This window comes from Lagenorhynchus albirostris, chromosome 1 (assembly GCF_949774975.1).
Source record: "Lagenorhynchus albirostris chromosome 1, mLagAlb1.1, whole genome shotgun sequence".
NCBI classification, from domain to species: domain Eukaryota; kingdom Metazoa; phylum Chordata; class Mammalia; order Artiodactyla; family Delphinidae; genus Lagenorhynchus; species Lagenorhynchus albirostris.
Window position 1 is genome coordinate 27599870 of NC_083095.1, and position 21268 is coordinate 27621137.

Here is a 21268-nt window from a genome sequence, read left to right on the forward strand (position 1 = left end):
TAGACTTCTTAGGGACAGTGGTGCTGGGTCTGCCAGAGCTTTCATTCAATAAGCATTTGGTGAACACTTATTATGTCTTGCGGGTGCTTATTAGGTCCTGAGGATAGAAAAAGGAATGTGATACAGGTGTTCCTGTCACCTGGCTTTCCTTTGTATCAGTACCAGCCGCTGCCATACACAGCATACTCTGTAGCAGGTGGAAAGAGCTATTGGACTGAAAGTCAGTTTTTAGGCCTGTGACACAGGACAAGCAGCTTCCCCTCGCTGGCTCCAGTTTCTTCACCTGTAAACTGAGGGGTTCTCTCAGAGTTACAAGATTCGAATTTAGGGACCTTAGGACTCCAAGTCTAGCCCCATCATTTTATAGGTGAGAAAACTGCGGCCCATTGCTAAGTGACTGGCACAAAGAGCTCTCGGGGCTTCCCTCCTGCTGAAACAATGCTTGACCCCAAAGAGCACAGCTGCTGCAGCTCAGGGCCTGCAGCAGGTGCCTGACTGGCAAACCCTCACCCAAGGAGTCCCCGCGGCACAGACGGCAGGTCTGTAATCCGAGAGGCGGGGACCACCTGATCTGGCCGCCGCGGGTTTTAGATCCGTAACGCCTAAGTCGCATTCTGACCTGGAGGGCTCAACCGGGAAGCCTCTACTGGAGACTCCGCTTTGGGGACAAGCCCTCGCTCTACAATCTGTCGGGCCCTTGGGAGGTCAAGGTGCTGACCCCATGTCTCCCCGCCCTTCCGCGTACCTGAGGCTCTCGGGGACAGCTGTTGCTCAGGGGAAACCCCAGGACTTAGTTTTCCCGACCACGAACCCTCCCTCCACCGACGGCCGCGCAGGCGCTCTCAGCTGGCCTCTGTTTTTCCCGTTGCCTGGAGACGGGAGAGCGTGGGCGCCCAGCCCCACCTCGCCGCGAATTCCGCGGTGGGTGGGTGGGTGAGGCGTGCGCAAGCGCAGTCCGCACACCACCGGGCGCCGCCCCGGGCGCGGGCGCGGTCGACCAGAGTGTCGCCTGACCCGGTGTCCCGCCAACTCTGCAGCTCCTTCCAGCTCTGCCCTTAGGGGACGGGGGAATGGGGTGGGAGAGGCTTTTCTGGGGCTCCATCAAAGAGCTTGGATTTTTCTCAGAGCGATGGTCTCAGATCCTGGGGTGTGCCCTTCTCTGGCAAAAGACGGAGCGCCTAGATGTGCCCTCAAGTCATTCTGCCGCCGGATTCCGGTGTCTGCCCCCTTAGCGGGAGTGGGCCTGCTGATAGCCTTTCTTAGCACGTTCGGCTGCCTTGTACGGGCCCCAGGTACGGCTGTATATTATCTCTCCATGCTTTTCCTCGCAAATAGTTTGGAGCTTGCGTCAAATTTTAGCAAGTCGGCTAGGTTTTGCTACGCAGAAGGGGGGAAATTTTTGTAGCCAATCTAATTATTTTGATATAATGTTTTACTCTCACGTGGTAACTCTGGCCCTCTCTTCTTAGGGCCCAGGAGTGACTCAGACAAGTGTAATGATAATAAAGTTAACTACCAGATCGAAAATGCTCAGTATAACCTGGTTTCAACACTAAAGATACTCCATAACTTGCTAACATCAGAAGAGAGTTTATTTGTCTTCATACTTCAGTTCATTTGTGTAAGCTGTTTGGAACAGGCAGCTTACTTTTTTCCCTGTAACTACTTAAAAGATTCATGCACATGGAAAATAATATAGACAGCAGTGGTCGGTGTTAATACTTCAACATGTCATAATACAGCTTTTACATGTTATAAAGAAATGCCTTGGTGGTGTTCCAAGGCAGTCCTTTTATGCCTTGTTTTCTTTCCTAGCTGACTCTCCAATGCCTTCTCTATGTATGCATTTTCAGACATTTCCCACTCTTCTCAAGGTCCCAGTTATCTCAGCATGGGGCTTGCCTGTCATCAACTCCAGAAGCTCCCCTCCAGCCTGGCAGAATTTCCCAGGGTGCCTCCCTCCATCTTGACTTCTTTCCCTCTTGTTTATGAGGAAGAGGAATCTTTGTCTTTCCTTGAGTTCTCTTGACTTAGTCCCTTTCAGTACCCTCCAGGAACTGACTCACTTTACCCCTGCATCTTGTTAACTTCAAGTTGTATCTATCCACACACGCTTCTGTGGTTTTAGAATATGCTTAACTTTGCCCTGCACAAAAAGCCTCATTTCCCTTGGCCACATCTTTCACCTTAGGGTCCCATTCCTTTCTCCTCTTCTCCACTTCTTAATAGAAAACTCTACATTTCCTGCCCCCACTTCCTCAACTCCCCCTCATTGTCCAGTCCATTGTGGTCTGGTTCCCCTCTGTCCGCTTTATTTAACTGCTAGGCTACCAGTGACCTTCCAATGACCCTAAAGACAAAAGCTGCTATTTCTTCAGCCTACTCATTTGACATTGATTTTTCTCTCCGTTGGAACTCTTCTCACTTGCTCCTGTGTGCCTTCTTGGTTTCTTCTTTCATGTCCTTGCATTTATGTCTTTTCCTCACCTTCCCCTCAAATGTAGGTGTTCTCCAAGGCCCTCGTATTTCTCATATAAATGTAGTTTCAGACATTCTCTTCCTTAATGATTTCAGCCAAATGCTGAAATTTCAGGTCTCACCTATGTTTAAATGGTATCTAGCTTAGTTCTCTCTCCTTAATTACGGACTCAAATTTCCAAATTCCCATGTAGCACTTGCATGTGAATGTTCCTCAGGAACCACAAACTCAATATGACAGAAAACGAAGTTGTGATCACCTCCGCATTCCCCAATCTACTTCTCCAGTGTTTCCTCTCATGCTGAAAGCATCAGTCATCTTCTACTCCTCCCACTTTGTCACCCCCTCTCTCTAACTGGTCAGCAGGTTCTGTTGAAGTTACCCTGCGATGTCTCTTATATATGTCCCCTCCTTTACGTTTCTACAACCCTAGGTGAGTTCCTCCCTCACTTCTCACTGGGATGACACCACTCTCCTAACTGCTATTCATCTGCTCCCCAAACCTATCCTTCTGGCTGCTGCCAGAATAATTATCCTGAATACTTCTGACCCCATAATTCTCCTACCCAGTGGCTGCTTCTTTACCTATAGGATAAAGTTGAAATGTGTAACTTAGCATGGAACTTCAGCTTGCCAGATTAGGTCCAGCCTACCTTTCCAGCCTTGCCTCCCCAGAGGCTGGTCCAGGGCATCTGAACCTTGGCTGTGCTTTAGGACTACCTAGAAAGCAATTTCTGGGAGTGAGGCCTGGGTATCAGGATTTTACAAAGCTTTCCCCAAGGTCCTAATGTGCAGCCAGGGTTGAGAAACCTTGGTCCAGCCACACCTGACTACTTGCACTTTCTTACCTCAGTGGCCTTACTCCAAGCTCCACGTACTGGGAGGTGGTGGAGCATAGCATTCATGGGAGTAGGTTCTGTACTCAGACTGCTTGGAACTAGATCCCAGCTCCATCACGTACTGTTTGTGGTTGTGTAACCTTGGGTAATATGCTGGTTCCTCCAAGAATGCTTTCCCACTCTTCCCAGCCAGAATGAATCTCTTTGCTCCTTTGTGTTCTCATAATATTTTCTGTCCTTGTTCTAGCACAGGGCTGGCTCATGACGAGCTCTCAGTGGATGCTTGTGGAATTGAATTAGCATGTTGTGCATTGTATTGTCATCATTTGCACGCGTATTTGTCCCTTACACTAAATAAAAAACTCTTTGAGGGCAAAGATTATATACCATCCATCTTTGTATATCCTGCAGTGTATATACATAGTAGATACTCAATAGGTTAATTCTACAGAGAAACTAGTTTTTAAAAAATAAATGTTAAATAATATAAGCCAGTTACTCTGTTCAGCATTATTTTCAAATATTACCAAGCGTAACAATTCAGTTCAGCTTCCCACCCCACTCCCACCCCAACGCCAGCACTGAGGTTGTATGATTCTCCAGGATCTGGATCCTCACTTTGTCGTGGGCAGCTAATGGAATAATGAATCTCAATGGCTCCCATTGCAAATCCATCTCACCTTGCCAAGTCTGCCAACCTGGCATATTCACAAATGGCATCTTATGTTATGAAGGGATGTAAGGTACACAAGCACTCCAAAGAGCAACAATAAACACCACAGTTTTCCTTCATACACATTCTTAATCTTAAGGGTATCTGTATTCAAATGCCTTCAAGGTGACCCTACTTTTTTTTTTAAATTAATTTTTATTGGAGTATAGTTGCTTTACAGTGTTATGTTAGTTTCTACTGTACAGAAAAATGAATCAGCTATACATATACATATGTCCCCTCTTTTTTGGATTTCCTTCCCATTTAGGTCACCACAGTGCATTAAGTAGAGTTCCCTGTGCTATACAGTATGTTCTCATTAGTTATCTATAAGGTGACCCTATTTTTTTTGTTGTTGTTGTTGTTGCGGTACGCGGGCCTCTCACTGTTGTGGCCTCTCCCATTGCGGAGCACAGGCTCCGGACACGCAGGATCAGCGGCCATGACTCACGGGCCCAGCCGCTCCGCGGCATGTGGGATCTTCCCGGACTGGGGCACGAACCCGTGTCCCCTGCATCGGCAGGCGGACCCTCAACCACTGCGCCACCAGGGAAGCCCAAGGGGACCCTATTTTTAACAATCATCACCCACAACTCCCCTTGACAATTCCCTTCTCCCAAAAGAAATTTATGCAACTTGGTCACTTGGCTTAGATTGACTGATTCAGTTGTGATTATGGGTTATTTTGCTTGTGCTTGTGATTGATGGATTGATTGCTTTAGATAAGCATTGTTTGTAGTTTTCTTAGTAAGGTAGACTCTGGTGGGCCGCTTCCAGAATCACAGAGGGAGAAATAACCTCCACTGGGACCTCCTATACACTTATCTCCGCTGCTACCAATTCCAGACTTAGGCATGACTCAGAATTGGAGGAGAACTGAGAAAAAGGGCAGAAAAGTTGTATGTCTTCTATTTAATTTGTTTGTCTGTTTGTTTATGATGTTTAGTGTTTATCATCTGCCTCCAGAATTTAATCTCCTCCGGTCCAGGGATCCTTTTTGTTCATTAACGTCTGTCAACCACCTAGAAATGTGCCTGGCACACAGAGGCTCTCAGTAAATATTTACAGAATGATTGGATTTATCTCAAGTGTTTCTTCGTCTTTGTCCCCGCTAGAAAATGAAAAAAGGCGTGCGCTTAGTGACAGTGGTGGGGTGAGGGCTCGGTGTGCAGAATCCTAGCCGAGACCCTGGACAGATCCCGCCCCCCCGCCAATCGGAGGCTCTGGGGCTACTAGACACTGGCGTCCCGAAATCCCACCCTCTAGGCGGGCTCTGGGCCGAGCGCGCCGTGCGTGATTGGCCGGCGCAGGTGATGGGCCTGAGAGACAGCGAAGGAGGAGCCGCGTTCTAAGCTACCGGGCGCGGCGGTTACGCAACCGGGGAAACAGTTGGCCTGCTGGTCTCCCGGGTAGTCCGCCGGAGAGGAGGACCAGGAGAGTGAGCCTGGGGCAGGGCCCCGGGGCGTGCTCATCAGTTCGATTAGCCCTAAAATATTAATAGGGCATTCTGGTGGGGGCGCGGAAGCCAGGTTCGCGTGGGAAGAGGGAAGGATGGAGAGGGAGCGGGACCGGGGATGGGTGTAGGGAGGTAACTGGATAAGCAGGTAATTGCCCCAAAAGAGGCCTCTGTGGGCTCCCTTGCCCGGGTGTCTTCCTGTTAACTTCACACACCCGCGCTTACACGTGACCGCTTACTTACTCCGAAGTACTGGCACCTTAAGGTCAGGGAGAGGTCACAGTGGTTAAAGATGGAGAGGTGTGTGTGTGACCCTTTCTGCCTCAGGATTGGGGGTCCGGGTTTAGGATAATGAGTCCTTTACTTTTCTGCTTTCATGGTCTCTGACAGGTCTGAGCGTGAGTATGGCAGAACGGGACACCCTGATATCAGTGGATTATGAAGTTTTTGGGAAAGTGCAAGGTGTGTTTTTCCGCAAGTACACTCAGGTATGTGGCTTACAGGCTTTGGGGACATACCTAGGGTACGAGCATGGGAACAAGAGACATGTTCCTGAAAAATATGCATTGGAGAACCTTTCTGTTTGGTAGCTGGATGGCAAAGAGGTGGTTTGTAAAACAATGGGTATGAAAATGCTTTGCAGTGGATAAAACACAATGCAAATGGAAAATTTGTCTGCTGTTATTATTGGTCTTTTCTAACAGTGGTACTTGAGTACCTAGACACATGGGTGAGCTTCTCTTTTCCAAAGGGGAATAGAGGGCTTCCCCAGTCTCCCTGTTGTGGCATCATCAAACCAAGTCACAATTCTTGTAGGAAAGTTTAACATTGATCAAAGAGATGGCATTTAAGTGACCTTGTGACATTTAATTGCTTCCTCTGCAGCTGCTGCATTTTCTTCAGACCTCTTTCCTTTTTCAACCTCTCCCATTCCCCTATGTAATTCCTTTCCGCTCATTTTAGCTTTTAAAGAACAATTACCTTTTCCAGGTGAAGCTTTTCTAATGAAAATACTTTATCCATTCCAGGGTAAGTAATGGTAACATTGAACATGGAGCCTGGTATTCCTATTTGATATTAGGGAGTAGTTGAGGGGATGAACAAACTATTGACAGCCTCTGTCTTAATATCACTAATCCTCCCTCAGTGGGCACACACAGATGCAATCTCAGTTTGCCTTCTGTCTTCTATAGAGGGGTATCAGGCTATTGCCTTCCCAGTGTATCTCCAACCCCAAAGATACTGAGTTAAGACTGCAGAACTTGCCAAGTGTCACATTCCGGGGACTGTGGTACTTAAAATTCAAACGTGAATCTTTGAAATATGAATGTTAAATATCACTACCTCTTTTTCCAATTACTTGCAAATCATTTCCTCCTGTTTCATGCTCATATGTGAAGTGCCTATTGGAAAAAAAGAATTACAGAAAGTCATAGCAAGAGCTATGTTCCAATTAGCTTTGCTACTAATTACGTATGGTAAGTTCCTGTGATTTAGTAAATGGAGGTGGCAGCCTCAAAGATTAATTAAAGTTGTTGAGCGAAAAGGACCAGATGACAATATACTCCATCTTTCTCTACTGCGCCTCCCACCCCTCAATTTAAAGAGAGAATAAAAGAATGCAGAAAAACAAATATTGATTTGGAAAACTGCAAGGAAAATGTCATCCTTTTTTCCCCTTAATTAGACTTGTAGTTTATTCTTGACTACTTATAATCATTTTATTATATATGTTCATTTTAACAATTATTTTGTTTTGCTACAGTCTTTTTATGTGTTGATATCATCTAGCCTCTTAATTTAACTCCATCACTCCTAGAATGAGTGATAATACTTGAAGGGATTTTTTTTTAAAGTTAGAATATAATTCACATTCCATAAAATTCACCCTTTTGGGACTTCCCTGGTGGTCCAGTGGTTAAGAATCCACCTTCCAATGCAGGAGACATGGGTTCAATCCCTGGTCGGGGAACTAAGATCCCACATGCCACGGGGCAACTAAGCCCACTCACCGCAACTACTGAGCCCATGCACCACAACTACAGAGCCCACGTGCTCTAGAGCCCTCATGCCACAACTAGAGAGAAGCCCGCGCACCGCAACGAAGAGCCCCTGCACTGCAACGAAGATCCCGCTTAAGGCAACTAAGACCCAACGTAGCCAAAACTAAATAAATAAATAAAATAAATAAATAAATATTTTTTTAAAATCACCCTTTTAAAGTGTATAATACAGGTCTTCCCTGGTGGTGCAGTGGTTAAGAATCGCCTGCCAATGCAGGGGACACAGGTTCGAGCCCTGGTTCGGGAAGATCCCACATGCCGCAGAGCAACTAAGCCCGTGCGCTGCAACTACTGAGGCTGTGCTCTAAAGCCTGCGAGCCACAACTACCAAAGCCCGCGTGCCTAGAGCCCATGCTCCACAACAGGAGAAGCCACTGAAATGAGAAGCCTGCCCACCGCAACGAAGAGTAGCCCCTGCTCCCTGCAACTAGAGAAAGCCCACACGCAGCACCGAAGACCCAACGTGGCCAAAAAAGAATAACAATTAAATAAATAATAAATTTATTTTTTTAAAAGTGTATAATACAGTGGTTTTTTAGTATTCATAAAGATGTACACTAATTCCAGAACATTTTATCACCCCAAAAAGAAACCCTACACCCATTAGCACTCACTCTTCATCCTCCCAGCCCCTGGCAACCACTAACCTCATTTCTAGCTCTGTGGATTTGCCTGTTCTGGACATTTAATGTAAATGGAATCATACAATATGTGGCCTTTTGTGTTTGGCTTCTTTCACTTGACATGTTTTCAAGATTTATCCATGTTGTAGCTTATATCAGTACTTCATTTCTTTTTATGGCTGGGTAATATTCCATTGTATGGGGAATTCCCTGGCAGTCCAGTGGTTAGGACTCGGCACATTCACTGCCAGGGCCTGGGTTCAATCCCTGGTTGGGGAACTAAGATCCCACAAGCCTTGCAGTGTGGCCAAATAAATAAATAATAAAATAATTGTTTAAAAAAATATTCCACTGTATGGATATAACACATTGTATATATCCAATCATCAATTCATGGGCATTTAGGTTGTTTCTACTTTTTATCTGTTATAAATAATGATGCTGTGAACATTTATGTACCTGTTTTTATTTAACATTATTTTCAGTTCCCTTGGGTATATATACCTAGGAGTAGATTGCTGGGTCACATGATAACTCCATGTATAACTTTTTGAGGAACTGCCAAAGCAGTTTTCCAAAGCAGCTGCACCATTTTACAGTCCCACTATCAATGCATGAGAATTCCAATTTCTCCCAATTGTCAACAGTTGTTATTGTCTGTCTGCTTTATTATAGCCATCCTGGTGAGTGTGAAGTGGTATCTCATTGTGTTTTTTTGTTGTTTTGTTTTGAGTTATCAATGAATTTAAAAGGATTTACGTCATATAAAGCATGTTCTCCTATGACCATAATGAAACTAAACTGCCATCAATAACAGAAAACTGGGAAACTCCCAAATATTTGGAAACTATAGAACACATTTTTTTTAATTGTGGTAAAATATACATAATGTAAAATTTGCCATTTTAACCCTTTTGAGTATACAGTTCAGTGACCTTAAGTACATTCATATTGTTATGGTACCATCACCATCATCCATCCACAGAACTCTTTTCATCTTGCAAAGCTGAAACTCTGTACTCATTAAACAATAACTCCTGATTCCCCTTCCCTAGCCCCTGGCAGTTACAGTTCTACTTTCTGTCTCTATGAATTTGACTACTCCAGGTAACTCATATAAGTAGAATCATATAGTATTTGGTTTTTTTCCTGACTTGCTTATTTCACTAGCATAACATCCTTAAGAGTCATCCATGTTGTAGCATCTGTTCAAATTTCCTTCCTTTTTAAGGCTGTGTAATATTCTGGTGTATGTGTATACCCTCATTGTGGTTTTGTTTGCCTTCTAATGATTAATGATGTTGAACATCTTTTCATGTGCTTATTGGCACATGGAAGAAAATATTTCTTCTTTGGAGAAATGTCTCCAAATCCTTTGCCCATTTTTTTAAAATATAAATTTATTTATTTATTTTTGGCTGCTTTGGGTCTTAGTTGCTGCACGCGGGCTTTCTCTAGTTGTGGTGAGCAGGGGCTGTTCTTTGTTGTGGTGCGTGGGCTTCTCATTGCGGTGGCTTTTCTTGTTGCGGAGCATGGGCTCTAGGCGCGCGGGCTTCAGTAGTTGTGGCACGTGGGCTCAGTAGTTGTGGCTCGCGGGCTCTAGAGCACAGGCTCAGTAGTTGTGGCACGTGGACTTCAGTAGTTGTGGCGCACAGGCTCTGCAGCATGTGGGATCTTCCCAGACCAGGGCTCGAACCTGTGTCCCCTGCATTGGCAGGCGGATTCTTAACCACTGCGCTACTAGGGAAGCCCTTTAATACATCTTTATTGGAGTATAATTGCTTCACAATACCATGTTAGTTTCATTTGCACAACAAAGCGAATCAGCCACACCCATACACACGTCCCCACATCCCCTCCCTCTTGAGCCTCCCTCCCATCCTCCCTATCCCAACCCTCTAAGTCATCGCAAAGCACCGAGCTGATCTCCCTGTGCTATGCTGCTGCTTCCCACCAGCCAACTATTTAACATTCTGTAGTGTATGTACGTCGATGCTACTCTCACTTAACCCCAGCTTTGCCCTTCCACCCCATGTCATCAAGTTCATTCTCTATGTCTACCTCTTTATTCCTGCCCTGCAACTAAGTTCATCAGTACCATTTTTTTTTTTAGATTCCATCTATATGCGTTAGCATACAGTATTTGTTTCTCTCATGCTGATTTACTTCACTCTGTATGACAGACTCTAGGTCCATCCACCTCACTACAAATAACTCAATTTCATTTCTTTTTATGGCTGAGTAATATTCTATTGTATATATGTGCCACATCTATGGAAAACAGTATGGAGGTTCTTTAAAAAACTAAAAATAGAACTACCATATGACCCAGCAATCCCACTACTGGGCACATACCCTGAGAAAACCATAATTCAATAAGAGACGTGCACCACAGTGTTCATTGCAGCACTATTTACAATAGCCAGGACATGGAACCAACCTAAATGTCCATTGACATATCATGGGCAGTTTTTAATTACTAATTCAATCTCTTGTTATAGGTCTATTCAGATTTTCTATTTCTTCTTAATTCAGTTTCTGTAGTTTTTGAGTCTTTCTAGGTATCTGCTCTTTTAATCTAAGGTATCTAATTTGTTAGAATACAACTGTTCATATTATTCCCTTATTATCCTTTTTTTTTTTTTTTGGTAAGGTTGGTGGTAATGTCCCCTCTTTCATTTCTGATTTTAGTACTTTGAGCCTTCTCTCTTTTTTTTTATTGATCGGGCTAGCTTAAGATTTGACAACTTTGTTGGTCTTTTTAAAGAATCAACTTTTGGTTTCATTTATTTTTTTCTTTCTTCCTGCTTTCCTTCCTTCCTTCCTTTCTTTTTTTCTTTTTTCTGTATCTGTTAACTCCTGCTCTAATCCTTATTATTTCCTTTTTTGTGCTTGTTTTGGATTCTGTTTGCTCTTCTCTTTCTAGTTTCCTAAGGTGGAAGTCTAGGTTATTGGTTTGAGGGTACTTTCTTTTTAGATTGAGACTAGAGTTGGTGATTATATTCGTTAAAATGTTTCCAGGGGCTTCTCTGGTGGCGCAGTGGTTGAGAGTCCGCCTGCCGATGCAGGGGACACGGGTTCGTGCCCCGGTCCGGGAAGATCCCACATGCCGCGGAGCGGCTGGGCCCGTGAGCCATGGCCGCTGGGCCTGCGCATCCAGAGCCTGTGCTCCGCAAAGGGAGAGGCCACAACAGTGAGAGGCCCGCGTACCGCAAAAAAAAAACAAAAAAATGTTTCCAGATGACCATCCAAGCAGAAATATTATTATGAGGGAGAATTAGCTTTTTGGAATTTTCGTAGGAGAAAACACTGCTTACTTGTTTAGATATATATTCAAAACTGAACATGACTCAGCAACATTATCTTATTTAAAAATAAAAACAGGGACTTCCCTGATGGCACAGTGGATAAGGCTCTGTGCTCCCAATACAAGGGGCCTGGGTTCGATCCCTGGTCAGGAAAGTAGATCCCACATTAATGCTACAACTAAGAGTTTGCATGCCACAACTAAGGAGCTGGTGAGCTGCAACTAAGGAGCCCACCTGCCGCAACCAAGACCTGGTGCAACCAAATAAATAAATATACATATAAATGTGTGTATATATATATATATAAAATAAGAACAGAATCGAGTGCACAAATAAAACCCATACGAAATCCCCATTCTCAACACCAGTCAAAGTTGGGAGTGTTTTGTTCACTCTCAGAGTTCGGATAAATCATATTGCAATTTAAAATTTAAATAAATTAGTTTTGAGCAGTGCTGTTATAACCTCCTGCTCAAAACTCAACACAATCATTCCTATAGCTAATTACCATATAAGGTAACTAAGAACTAGGGATAGCCCATTCCCCTAGGTTAAAAGAAGTAGAAGAGTGCAGTTGTTACACAAAGTCAGCTGGATGTGGAGTCTTATTCAAATCCATTCTCTGCATTCTTTTTTAATGCCACAATCTACAACACTCAATCATGCTGTAGGTATCTCTTATTTTTCTCCATTCCTTAATTTCCTCTGTATCCTTTAAACTGTTATTTATTTGACCAAAGTCTCTTGTTCATTATGCAAACATGTCTTTGCTTTGAACGTAACTGATTTGATGAATACTTCAGTTCCTCATCAAACATAGTTTTGCTATGCATAACATTTCCTTTGGCCAACTCCAGCAATTTCCCATATTTACTAGGTCACTACTCTGGCATTTGGACATGCAATCAAGTTAACTCCCGTTTTCTTTTGTAATCTAACCCCTTCTATTTAGATAGAATGTAACAGTCAATAACTTTTATAATATCCTTAATTGGAAACTTTACAAAAATAAAATTGCCTCTAAAACATTGCTACCTTTCCCCAATTTTCAGTCATTCCACAGTTAGTGATTTAAAGGAAAGAGCATTGGAAAGTCTAAGAAAAGAGCAACTACAGTGATTAGATGATTTTCATAAGCTTATGCAACATTAAAGACATTGTGATTATTTCGACAGAAGAAAGTCAAGTGAAAACAATAGTTAATGTAGCCTCATGAAACTTTGGTGTTTAGAGGCTGATCACCAGCTGCTTTTTCCTTCTCTAGGAGGATGAGAGAAAGTGGGCTTTGGGTGCAACATAAAGACCTTGGGTTAGACAGTTTCTTCACAGTGAGAACAGTGGATTGCCTTGCCCAGGAAATTGTAAAATACTCTCGAATGATCTTTAAAGAGATATTGGACACTTAATCATCTGGATTTGTTTAGGTGTGGTCTTGGTTAAAGAAAAAAAGAAGGATCAAATAGCTTCATGCTTTTTCTATTTAATATACCCAGTAGATTCTTGATTAGGAGACGGAAAATGAACAAGATATACTCCAGTATCCTAACAACAGTCATCCTTAGGGAATCATTTTGAAAACATCTGATTTGGTCTTAAATCTTTAGTACTTAACCAAATTGACGACATAGTGAAAAATTCTGGTGCCTGGTTTTATAGGGTGGAAGAAGGAAATGGAGTCAAGTGGTCAACACTGCATGTTAAGATCAGCAATGAGATTCTCCTTGCTGTAGTTCTGTTTTGACTGTTCTGGACAATATCAAATTAGTTTCAGTGGCTTGATTCTAGGCCAAGATTCTGGCAAGAGATTGTAGTCTAATTTTGTTTTGTTCAATCTCACTGGATTTCTCTCTCTTGTCTTTTTCTTTCCCTTAGGCTGAGGGTAAAAAACTCGGATTAGTAGGCTGGGTCCAGAACACTGACCAGGGCACAGTGCAAGGACAATTGCAAGGTCCCACCTCCAAAGTACGTCATATGCAGGAATGGCTTGAGACAAGAGGAAGTCCCAAATCGCACATTGATAGAGCAAGCTTCAACAATGAGAAAGTCATCTTAAAGTTGGATTACTCAGATTTCCAAATTGTGAAATAACGGTCTGAATTTAAATTTTCCAAGATACTCAGTGGTTTTGTATTTTTATTTTTAATAGGGATAGAATTATTCTGTGTTCAATATTAGAATTTGTAAGTAAGTTATTTTAGTATCAGATATTTGATAGTTACTGTATATTATGTGTATGAAGGATTACAACTACACAATTCTAATCAATAAAAACACAGAACCTTCTGTGTAGGATACTTATTTTCTTTTTGGTAAACTTCATTTTGGGCAAAATAAGAGGTATTTACTTAATAAACATCTTTGGGAAGAGAATTTTGAGGTAATTTAAAGAAGTCTGAAAGAAAAAGCAGTTACTTTTAATCATTTCTTTTTAATAGTTTCCATGAACTTTTCTTCAGGAAATTGTACCTAATAAGAACAAATACCACAAGTTCAGTTTGTTAGCTGTTCAAATGATATTTTGGACCAATTGTTTTTCATTTTCTGGAGTTTCTGCTGTCATCCCTGTCCTCTGCGTAAGGAATTCACATAAATTGATATTATGGGCTAAATTATCCCCCCCCAAATTCATATGTTGAGTCCTAACTCTGGATACCTCAGTATGGGACTACACTTGGAGACCGGGCTCTTATAGAGGTAATTAAGGTTAAATGAGGTCATTAGGGTGGGCCCTAATCCAATATGCCCCAGTGTTCTTATAAGAAGAGGAAATTTGGACACAGCCCTGTGTGCACTGAGGAAAGAACATGTGAAGACAGAGGGAGAAGACAGCAATTTTACCAGCCAAGGAAAGAGGCCCTAGAAGAAATCATCATTTCAACACTTTGATCTCAGATTTCTAGCCTCCAGAACTGTGACAAAATAAATTTCTGTTGTTTAAGCCACCCAGTTTGGTACTTTGATATGGAAGCCTTAGCAAACTAATACAAGCAATAAGCATTTTGCTTCATCAGACTTAGATATCTCCTGATTTGGTTTAGTCGGCCATTAAAAAAAGTATATATCAGGGCTACCCTGGTAGCGCAGTGATTGAGAGTCCGCCTGCCGATGCAGGGGACACGGGTTCGTGCCCCGGTCCAGGAGGATCCCATGTGCCGCGGGGCGGCTGGGCCCGTGAGCCATGGCTGCTGAGCCTGTGCGTCCGGAGCCTGTGCTCCGCAACGGGAGGGAGAGGCCACAGCAGTGAGAGGCCCGCGTAGAGCAAAAAAAAAAAAAAAAAAAAAAAGTATATATCAAATGCTAATTGAGTTTGACAAGTTTATCATAAATTCCAGTTTTTTAAAATACAAGGTTTCAATGAAAACAGGACAAAGCAAAAACTGTAGGTTGGTTAACGAGTCCCATAACACCTATTCTCACAATGCCCTTAGAGTTCCACTCTCATTCCATTAGAAAAGAAAGCTGCGGTGGTATTGGGAAGATACCAGAAAAGTCAATGAAGGGAGTCTTGTTGTCTTCATCTGTAAATTAAGAATAGAGCTATATAGTTTCTTGGTCTTTTCCAGCTCTGAAATAATACTATAGATCTCTAGATGGAAGGCTTTGGATTTATTAATTAACTGAGTACCTAACATAAGCCAGGCACTGTTCTTGCCATGGGGATACAGCAGCAAACAAAAATAGACAAAATCCATACCTTCATATAGCTTACATTCTAGTGAGAGAAGATAGACGATAAGCAAATAAAATACATATTGAATTAAATGGTCGTACGTGCAAAGGAGAGATAAGAGAAGGGGAAAGAAGAAAAAACAAGTAAAAATTGCTAGAAACAGCTTTTCACGCCATGCTAAAACGGGAAAAGGATTGAGAATTCGGGGTACTAGGGAGAAGAGACCTTGGGACACATGAATACCGAAGCCGGGAACACCTGGTGCGCATGCGCATTGGGGTGTCACGGACTAGAGGGTGTTCTCGGCGGGGCAGCTGAGAAGCGCATGCTCGCGGGATCGCGCGTGCGTGAGCCTCGCGTGCACGAGCCTTGCGAGCCAACGTGCGCGCGTCCGGCGTCCGAGGCGGTTGGTGTCAGGGAGTTGTTGAGGCGCGATACGAGGTGACTTGGGGAAAAGCACGCGACGAAAGGATGATTCCGGGAGCTCTTCTACCACTAGAAGGGCCCTGGCGACCGCTGCGGGCCAACTTTACGGGCCAGCTGCGCAGGGGCTCCGGGAGGCCCCCTGGCCTGCCTTCAGCGGGGCGCCCGAGCCTGGGCAGGCTGGGGTTTCTGGTTGCCGGCTGGGGTAGGGGATGGGGGTGGAGCTTGGGTCTGGCGGGGTAGGCGGCCTCCGCCCTGCTCCCCGAAGCTTTCTTATTAGCTCGGAACCCGGATGGAGTCGTCCCGTTTGTCCCAGGAGCCCTGAAAGGACTGGGATATAATCAGGAAATCGTTGAGTTGGGTAGCAGTCGGAATACTTATTAAACGTTTACCTCTCATTTTTTGCCAGCTGCAAAGTTCATGATGTTAGAAATCGTCAGATCTGCAATTATCGCTCTGATTTTACCGGGTTTGAAAAACTAGCCCTACCACTTGCGAGAGGTCCCCCCCATGCTGCTCTCAGCTGTGAAGGGAGGGGACCTTTAATTGCACTATAATCTTATTTTTTTTACCTGTCAGAAAAGTTAAAATCAAGTTTAAACAGCCCCTTGCCATCATGATTATTGCCAAGGTAGTTTGAAGCCATCTGTAAAGACCAAAATACAAAATAATAGTAAGGGCCTTCTGAAAACTTATCAAAGTAATACATGAACAAGATTTAAAAATCAAATACAGAACGGCTTACAATGACAAGGAATTTTCCTGTCCTATCCTTTCCCATTCTTAGTCTGTTTCCCCTGAGATAACTACATTTAGCCAATAATAATAATTATTATTATTAATCTTAATCTCTTCTTGACATAATTTGATTTTATTTCCTTTTGTTCCTTCACCCTAGTTATTACAGTGTCTTAACACTTCATTATAAGTTTTTTCTAAAAGTCATGGTTATTGTGTAATGTATAAATGTTGTGAAACTAGCTTGGACTTTTTTTTCATGAATAATTTCTAGCTAATGTTTCTTAGCGTAATTTAGGCATCTGTTTTTGGTGAAGTGATTAGCATTTTGAACATGTCTTTGCAGGTCAACTTCAAGTGTGATTATGATTTCACTTTAGGGCATATGGGATTTAGAGAGGAGCAATAAAAATTATGAAATTATGAATGCTGTCTTGGATGTTAAAATCACTGCACCAAACAAGAGCTGTGTGATCTGCCTAGAGATCAGAGCTATAATTTGTTTTGTTTTGTTTTACAATGTGGTTTAGTAAGAGATTTCATTTACCTCAAATATTTCTTTATAAAGCTTGAGAGAAATGGTTGATGCCGTGTAACTCCGAAGCTTTAAATGTGTGTGTGTGTGTTTTGTTTTGTTTTTCCTCCCATAGGCAATTATTTCCAGTCAGAAAAGGGAACCAGTGCCTGGCTTTCTCACCAGCTTTCTACCTGCCATGATCAAGTGCTTGTCAGTTGAAGTACAAGCCAGGTTGCGTTCTGGTTTGGCTATATGCTCCTTAGGCCAGTGTGTTGAGGAGCTTGCCCTCAATAGTATTGATGCTGAGGCAAAATGTGTGGCTGTCAGGGTAAACATGGAAACCTTCCAAGTTCAGGTGATAGACAATGGATTTGGGATGGGGAGTGATGATGTAGACAAGGTGGGAAATCGTTATTTCACTAGTAAATGCGACTCTGTACAGGACTTGGAGAACCCGAGGTTTTATGGTTTCCGAGGGGAGGCCTTGGCCAGTATAGCTGACATGGCCAGTGCTGTGGAAATTTCATCCAAGAAAAACAAGTCAATGAAAACTTTTGTGAAGCTGTTTCAGAATGGAAAAGTCCTGAAAGCTTGTGAAGCTGACTTGACTCGACCAAGTGCTGGGACAACAGTCACCGTATATAACCTATTTTATCAGTTACCTGTAAGGAGGAAATGCATGGATCCTAGACTGGAGTTTGAGAAGGTTAGGCAGAGGATAGAAGCTCTCTCACTCATGCACCCTTCCATTTCTTTCTCTTTGAGAAATGATGTTTCTGGTTCCATGGTTCTTCAGCTCCCTAAAACCAAAGACATATGTTCCCGATTTTGTCAAATCTATGGACTGGGTAAGTCCCAAAAGTTAAGAGAAATAGATTTTAAATACAAGGAGTTTGAGCTTAGTGGCTATATCAGCTCTGAAGCACATTATAATAAGAATATGCAGTTTTTGTTTGTGAACAAGAGGCTAGTTTTAAGGACAAAGTTGCATAAACTCATTGACTTTTTATTAAGGAAAGAAAGCATTATATGCAAGCCAAAGAACGGCTCTGCCAGTAGGCAAACGAATTCAAGTCCTCGGCCTCGGTCTAGCCCAGAACTCCATGGTATATATGTAATCAACATGCAGTGCCACTTCTGTGAGTATGACGTGTGCCTGGAGCCAGCAAAAACTCTGATTGAGTTTCAGAACTGGGATACTGTTTTGGTTTGTATTCAGGAAGGAATAAAAATATTTTTAAAGAAAGAAAAATTATTTGTGGAATTATCAAGTGAAGACCTTAAGGAATTTAGTGAAGAAAATGAGTTTAGTTTATTTAGTGCCACTCTTCAGAAGCAAGTGTCCTCTGATGAGAAGTGTGACCAGGTCAATTTCCAAGAAGCATGTAATAATATTTTGGATTCCTGTGAAATGTTTAATTTGCAATCAAAAGCTGTGAAAAGAAAAGCTCCTGTAGAAAACATAAGCACACAGAATTCTAGGGATTCGGAAGCTATCAGAAAAAAGACAAATGATTCATTTTTGTATACTTACAAATCCGATGGGCCAGCCCATAGTAAAATGGAGTCATCTTTACAAAACGAAGATAGCGCTTGCTCAGAGTCAAGGATCTTAGAACAAGAGACAGCTGAAGCATCAGAATCAGGAGCAAATGAGAAACATAAAAAGTCTTGCTTGGAACTTAACTCTTCAGAAAATCCATGTGGAGCCAGTTCAGAAATGTCTGCAAGCCCTTTTCAGACACTTTCTCACTTTGAGGGTAGTGGAGAAGGTCTAGAAATACAGAAAGTAAGTACTACTGCTAATGGCATGGCTGCCAACATCCTGAAAAATAATAGAATTCAGAATCAACCAGAGAGATTTAAAGATGCTACTGAAATGGGATGCCAACCATTGCCTGTTGAGACAACATTATCGGGAGCACATGGTGCTCAGAGAGAAGAGAAAAGAAAAGAAGAACCTAGTAATTGTGGAAGAATAAATGTTTTTAGTTATGGGCAAGTTAAATTATGTTCCACTGGCTTCATAACTCATGTGGTACAAAATGAGCAAACTAAATCAACTGAAACAGAACATTTATTTAACAATTATGTTCAACCTGGTTTTGTGAGTGCCAAAGAAACATTTGGAAATAGAACATGCCATTCATTTGAGACTCCAAACACCAAAGATTTAACCACCACTTTAAGTAAAGAATTTGCTCAACTGCCCAACAAAAGATTGTGCAGAACAAATATAAGTTATGGGCTAGAGAACAAACCTACAGCAACTTATAAAAATTTTGCTATTTTTCAGGAAAGTAGTAAAACATCGTACACAGGTTGCTCACTACCTGACACATCCTCTTTCACTTGGGGTAGACATGGTTCAAATGGTAGTAAGAAAACAGGTAAGTTGATTTGTTCTGCCAAACCCATAGCTCATAAGAAGCTAAGCTTAAGTTCACAACTAGGATCTTTAGAGAAGTTTAAGAGGCAATATGGGAAGGTTAAAAATCCTCCGAATACAGAAGTGGAGGAAAGTATCACTTCAGAAATCACTACCGATCTCAGTCCTCAGGTTGAACCTGACATTCTGTGGAAAGACCAAAACCACTTAGACAACTCTGGTATTTGTAAAATCACTACTATGAAACATGATGATTCAAATAGTAGTTGTCAACCAGTAAGTCACATGTTTTATTCAGAAAAGTTACCATTCTCCAAGGAAGACAGTTGTTTGGAAGAACAGATGCCTTGCTTAAGAGAAAGCCCTATACCTCTACAGGAGTTATCTCATTTTAACAGAAAGCCTTTGGATGTTGAGAAGTCACCTGAATCACTAGCCTTTAAATTATCCAGATTGAAAGGCTCCGAAAGAGAGACCCAAACAATGGAGATGACGAGTCATTTTAATGAACTTTCACAATCAGATTCAAGTAGGAAAGACAGTGACTTGTCCAGTGGGTTAACCCTAGATTCTTGTAAGTTATTTAAAAATGAGCATAAAAAACCAGAAAGTGGCAACATCCCAGTGTCGGACTCTGTCACACGGGGTAATCCCTTCAATAAAGACAGTGAAACACATGCTAACAGCAATACAACAGAGAACGCTGTGATGTCAGAAACTCCTTTAGTACTGCCCTATGATCATTCTACAGTTATCGGTAAGGATTCAGATGTTCTTATAGCTTCAGAACAACAGATTGGAAGTCCTGACTCTCCAAGTAGAATGTTAGTGAGTCACGGAGAAGATTCCACAGCTGGCCAAAATGGAACTTGTTGTCAGAGTGAGGAATCTATAGCAAGAACTTGTTCTGAAAATGAAGAGTCCAACACATGTTCTTTGGATTGGCAGCAGCATTTTGACGTAGCCCTGGGAAGAATGGTTTACATCAACAAGCTAACAGGACTTAGCACATTCACTGCTCCTGCTGAGGACGTTCGGGCTGCTTGTACTAAAGACCTGACAACTATGGCTGTGGATGTTCTACTTGAGAATGGTAAGTAGATGGTGTTCACTGGCATGAATGCTTTGGAAGGTGGGAATAATGGCTGAGGAGTAAGATAATCATGTTCAAAGAGATTATCTCAGCAGATAGAATATTTTGAAGCTTAATTATAAAATGTATGTGAAAATTCTCCAGGTCTATTATTATTTAAACATAAAAATACAGTGAAAGAATGATACAGAATGGAAGTGTATGTATACGTGTCTATGGGTGTAGGTATGTGCAAGAGGGTGAGACAGTTTTAAAGAGGGCACATACCTACCTATGGGTGTAGGTATGTGCAAGAGGGTGAGACAGTGCTATTGATAGTTGAGAAGATCTATAGTGTTTCCCTACCCCACTTTCCCCTCTCTCCCAAACACACAACTCTCTAAGAAATTTGTCTTTAAAGGCACCTGCAATGCCAGTGTGGTATTTTTCTGGAAGTTGCTCTCTGCAGCTCCCAGGTAAAGGGCCAGAATGATCCTGTAATCATCCTAGGTTTCCCAGGAAAATCTATGGCTCAGTACAGTAGTATATTTATAAACTTTTTTTTTTAAAGAAAAAAACTTGACCATAAATTTTGGGGAATATAGTTTATGTATTTTTATAATCATACATTTCAAATGTACTTTATTATAATACATATGCTAATAATCTTGATCTGTATAAGTGGCTGTTATTCAGAAAGACAATAATGTGGCTTTTAGATCAGACCACAAGGCCACATTGGAGCCTAGGCTAGGACTCTGAGTTCCCAGGTCTCAGTCAGCATTAAAAGTGACATTGTTTTGGCAGCGTGTTGAGAGCCAGATGTTGGGAGATGGTAAAACTGATTTCCATCTGGCAATAATCTTGGTTTTGCATCAGGATGATAAACACTAAATGTTCATCTGTATTAAAAGTCTTGAATGTTGCAAAAGAATGTAAATAGTATGAAGGTAATTGCAAATTAACTTATAATTTCTCC

The 21268-nt window shown here is 42.2% G+C and overlaps 2 protein-coding genes across 7 annotated transcripts in view; both read left to right on the plus strand.

Annotated features, from left to right (window-relative positions):
• The first annotated feature begins 1045 nt into the window (after nucleotides 1-1045).
• ACYP1 (acylphosphatase 1) lies at nucleotides 1046-13763 on the plus strand. 3 transcript variants are annotated; one of them, XM_060135182.1, is made up of 3 exons: nucleotides 1046-1292; nucleotides 5877-5974; nucleotides 13353-13763. In XM_060135182.1, exons 1-3 carry the CDS (start codon nucleotides 1130-1132, stop codon nucleotides 13566-13568), a joined length of 477 nt encoding a protein of 158 aa, XP_059991165.1. In that variant the 5' UTR covers nucleotides 1046-1129; the 3' UTR covers nucleotides 13569-13763. The 3 variants fall into 3 exon arrangements, with proteins under 3 accessions (XP_059991165.1, XP_059991258.1, XP_059991339.1); XM_060135275.1 differs by lacking the exon at nucleotides 1046-1292 and adding an exon at nucleotides 5405-5559; XM_060135356.1 differs by lacking the exon at nucleotides 1046-1292 and adding an exon at nucleotides 5444-5468.
• Nucleotides 13764-15488: 1725 nt separating this feature from the next.
• The window catches only part of MLH3 (mutL homolog 3), a 28139-nt gene continuing 22359 nt past the window's right edge, over nucleotides 15489-21268 (plus strand). For 2 of the 4 annotated variants that reach the window (XR_009537780.1, XR_009537784.1), the window contains exons 1-2: nucleotides 15489-15591; nucleotides 16962-20310. Coding sequence is in view for 2 of the 4 variants with exons in the window: in XM_060135488.1 (XP_059991471.1) it covers nucleotides 17025-20310 (3286 nt within the window). In the remaining 2 variants the exon portion in view is untranslated. Of the gene's footprint in view, nucleotides 15592-16961; nucleotides 20311-21268 lie in introns of those variants that run through there. The other 2 variants (XM_060135488.1, XM_060135575.1) reach the window with 1 other exon arrangement.

Excerpts from the sequence above, each read along its gene's own strand:
- ACYP1 (XM_060135182.1), top strand. The coding sequence starts at position 1,130 with ATGGTCTCAGATCCTGGGGTGTGCCCTTCTCTGGCAAAAGACGGAGCG. Across the intron at positions 1,293-5,876 it reads CTGCCTTGTACGGGCCCCAG|GTCTGAGCGTGAGTATGGCA; the intron begins GTACGGCTGTAT and ends GGTCTCTGACAG. Across the intron at positions 5,975-13,352 it reads TTTTCCGCAAGTACACTCAG|GCTGAGGGTAAAAAACTCGG; the intron begins GTATGTGGCTTA and ends TCTTTCCCTTAG.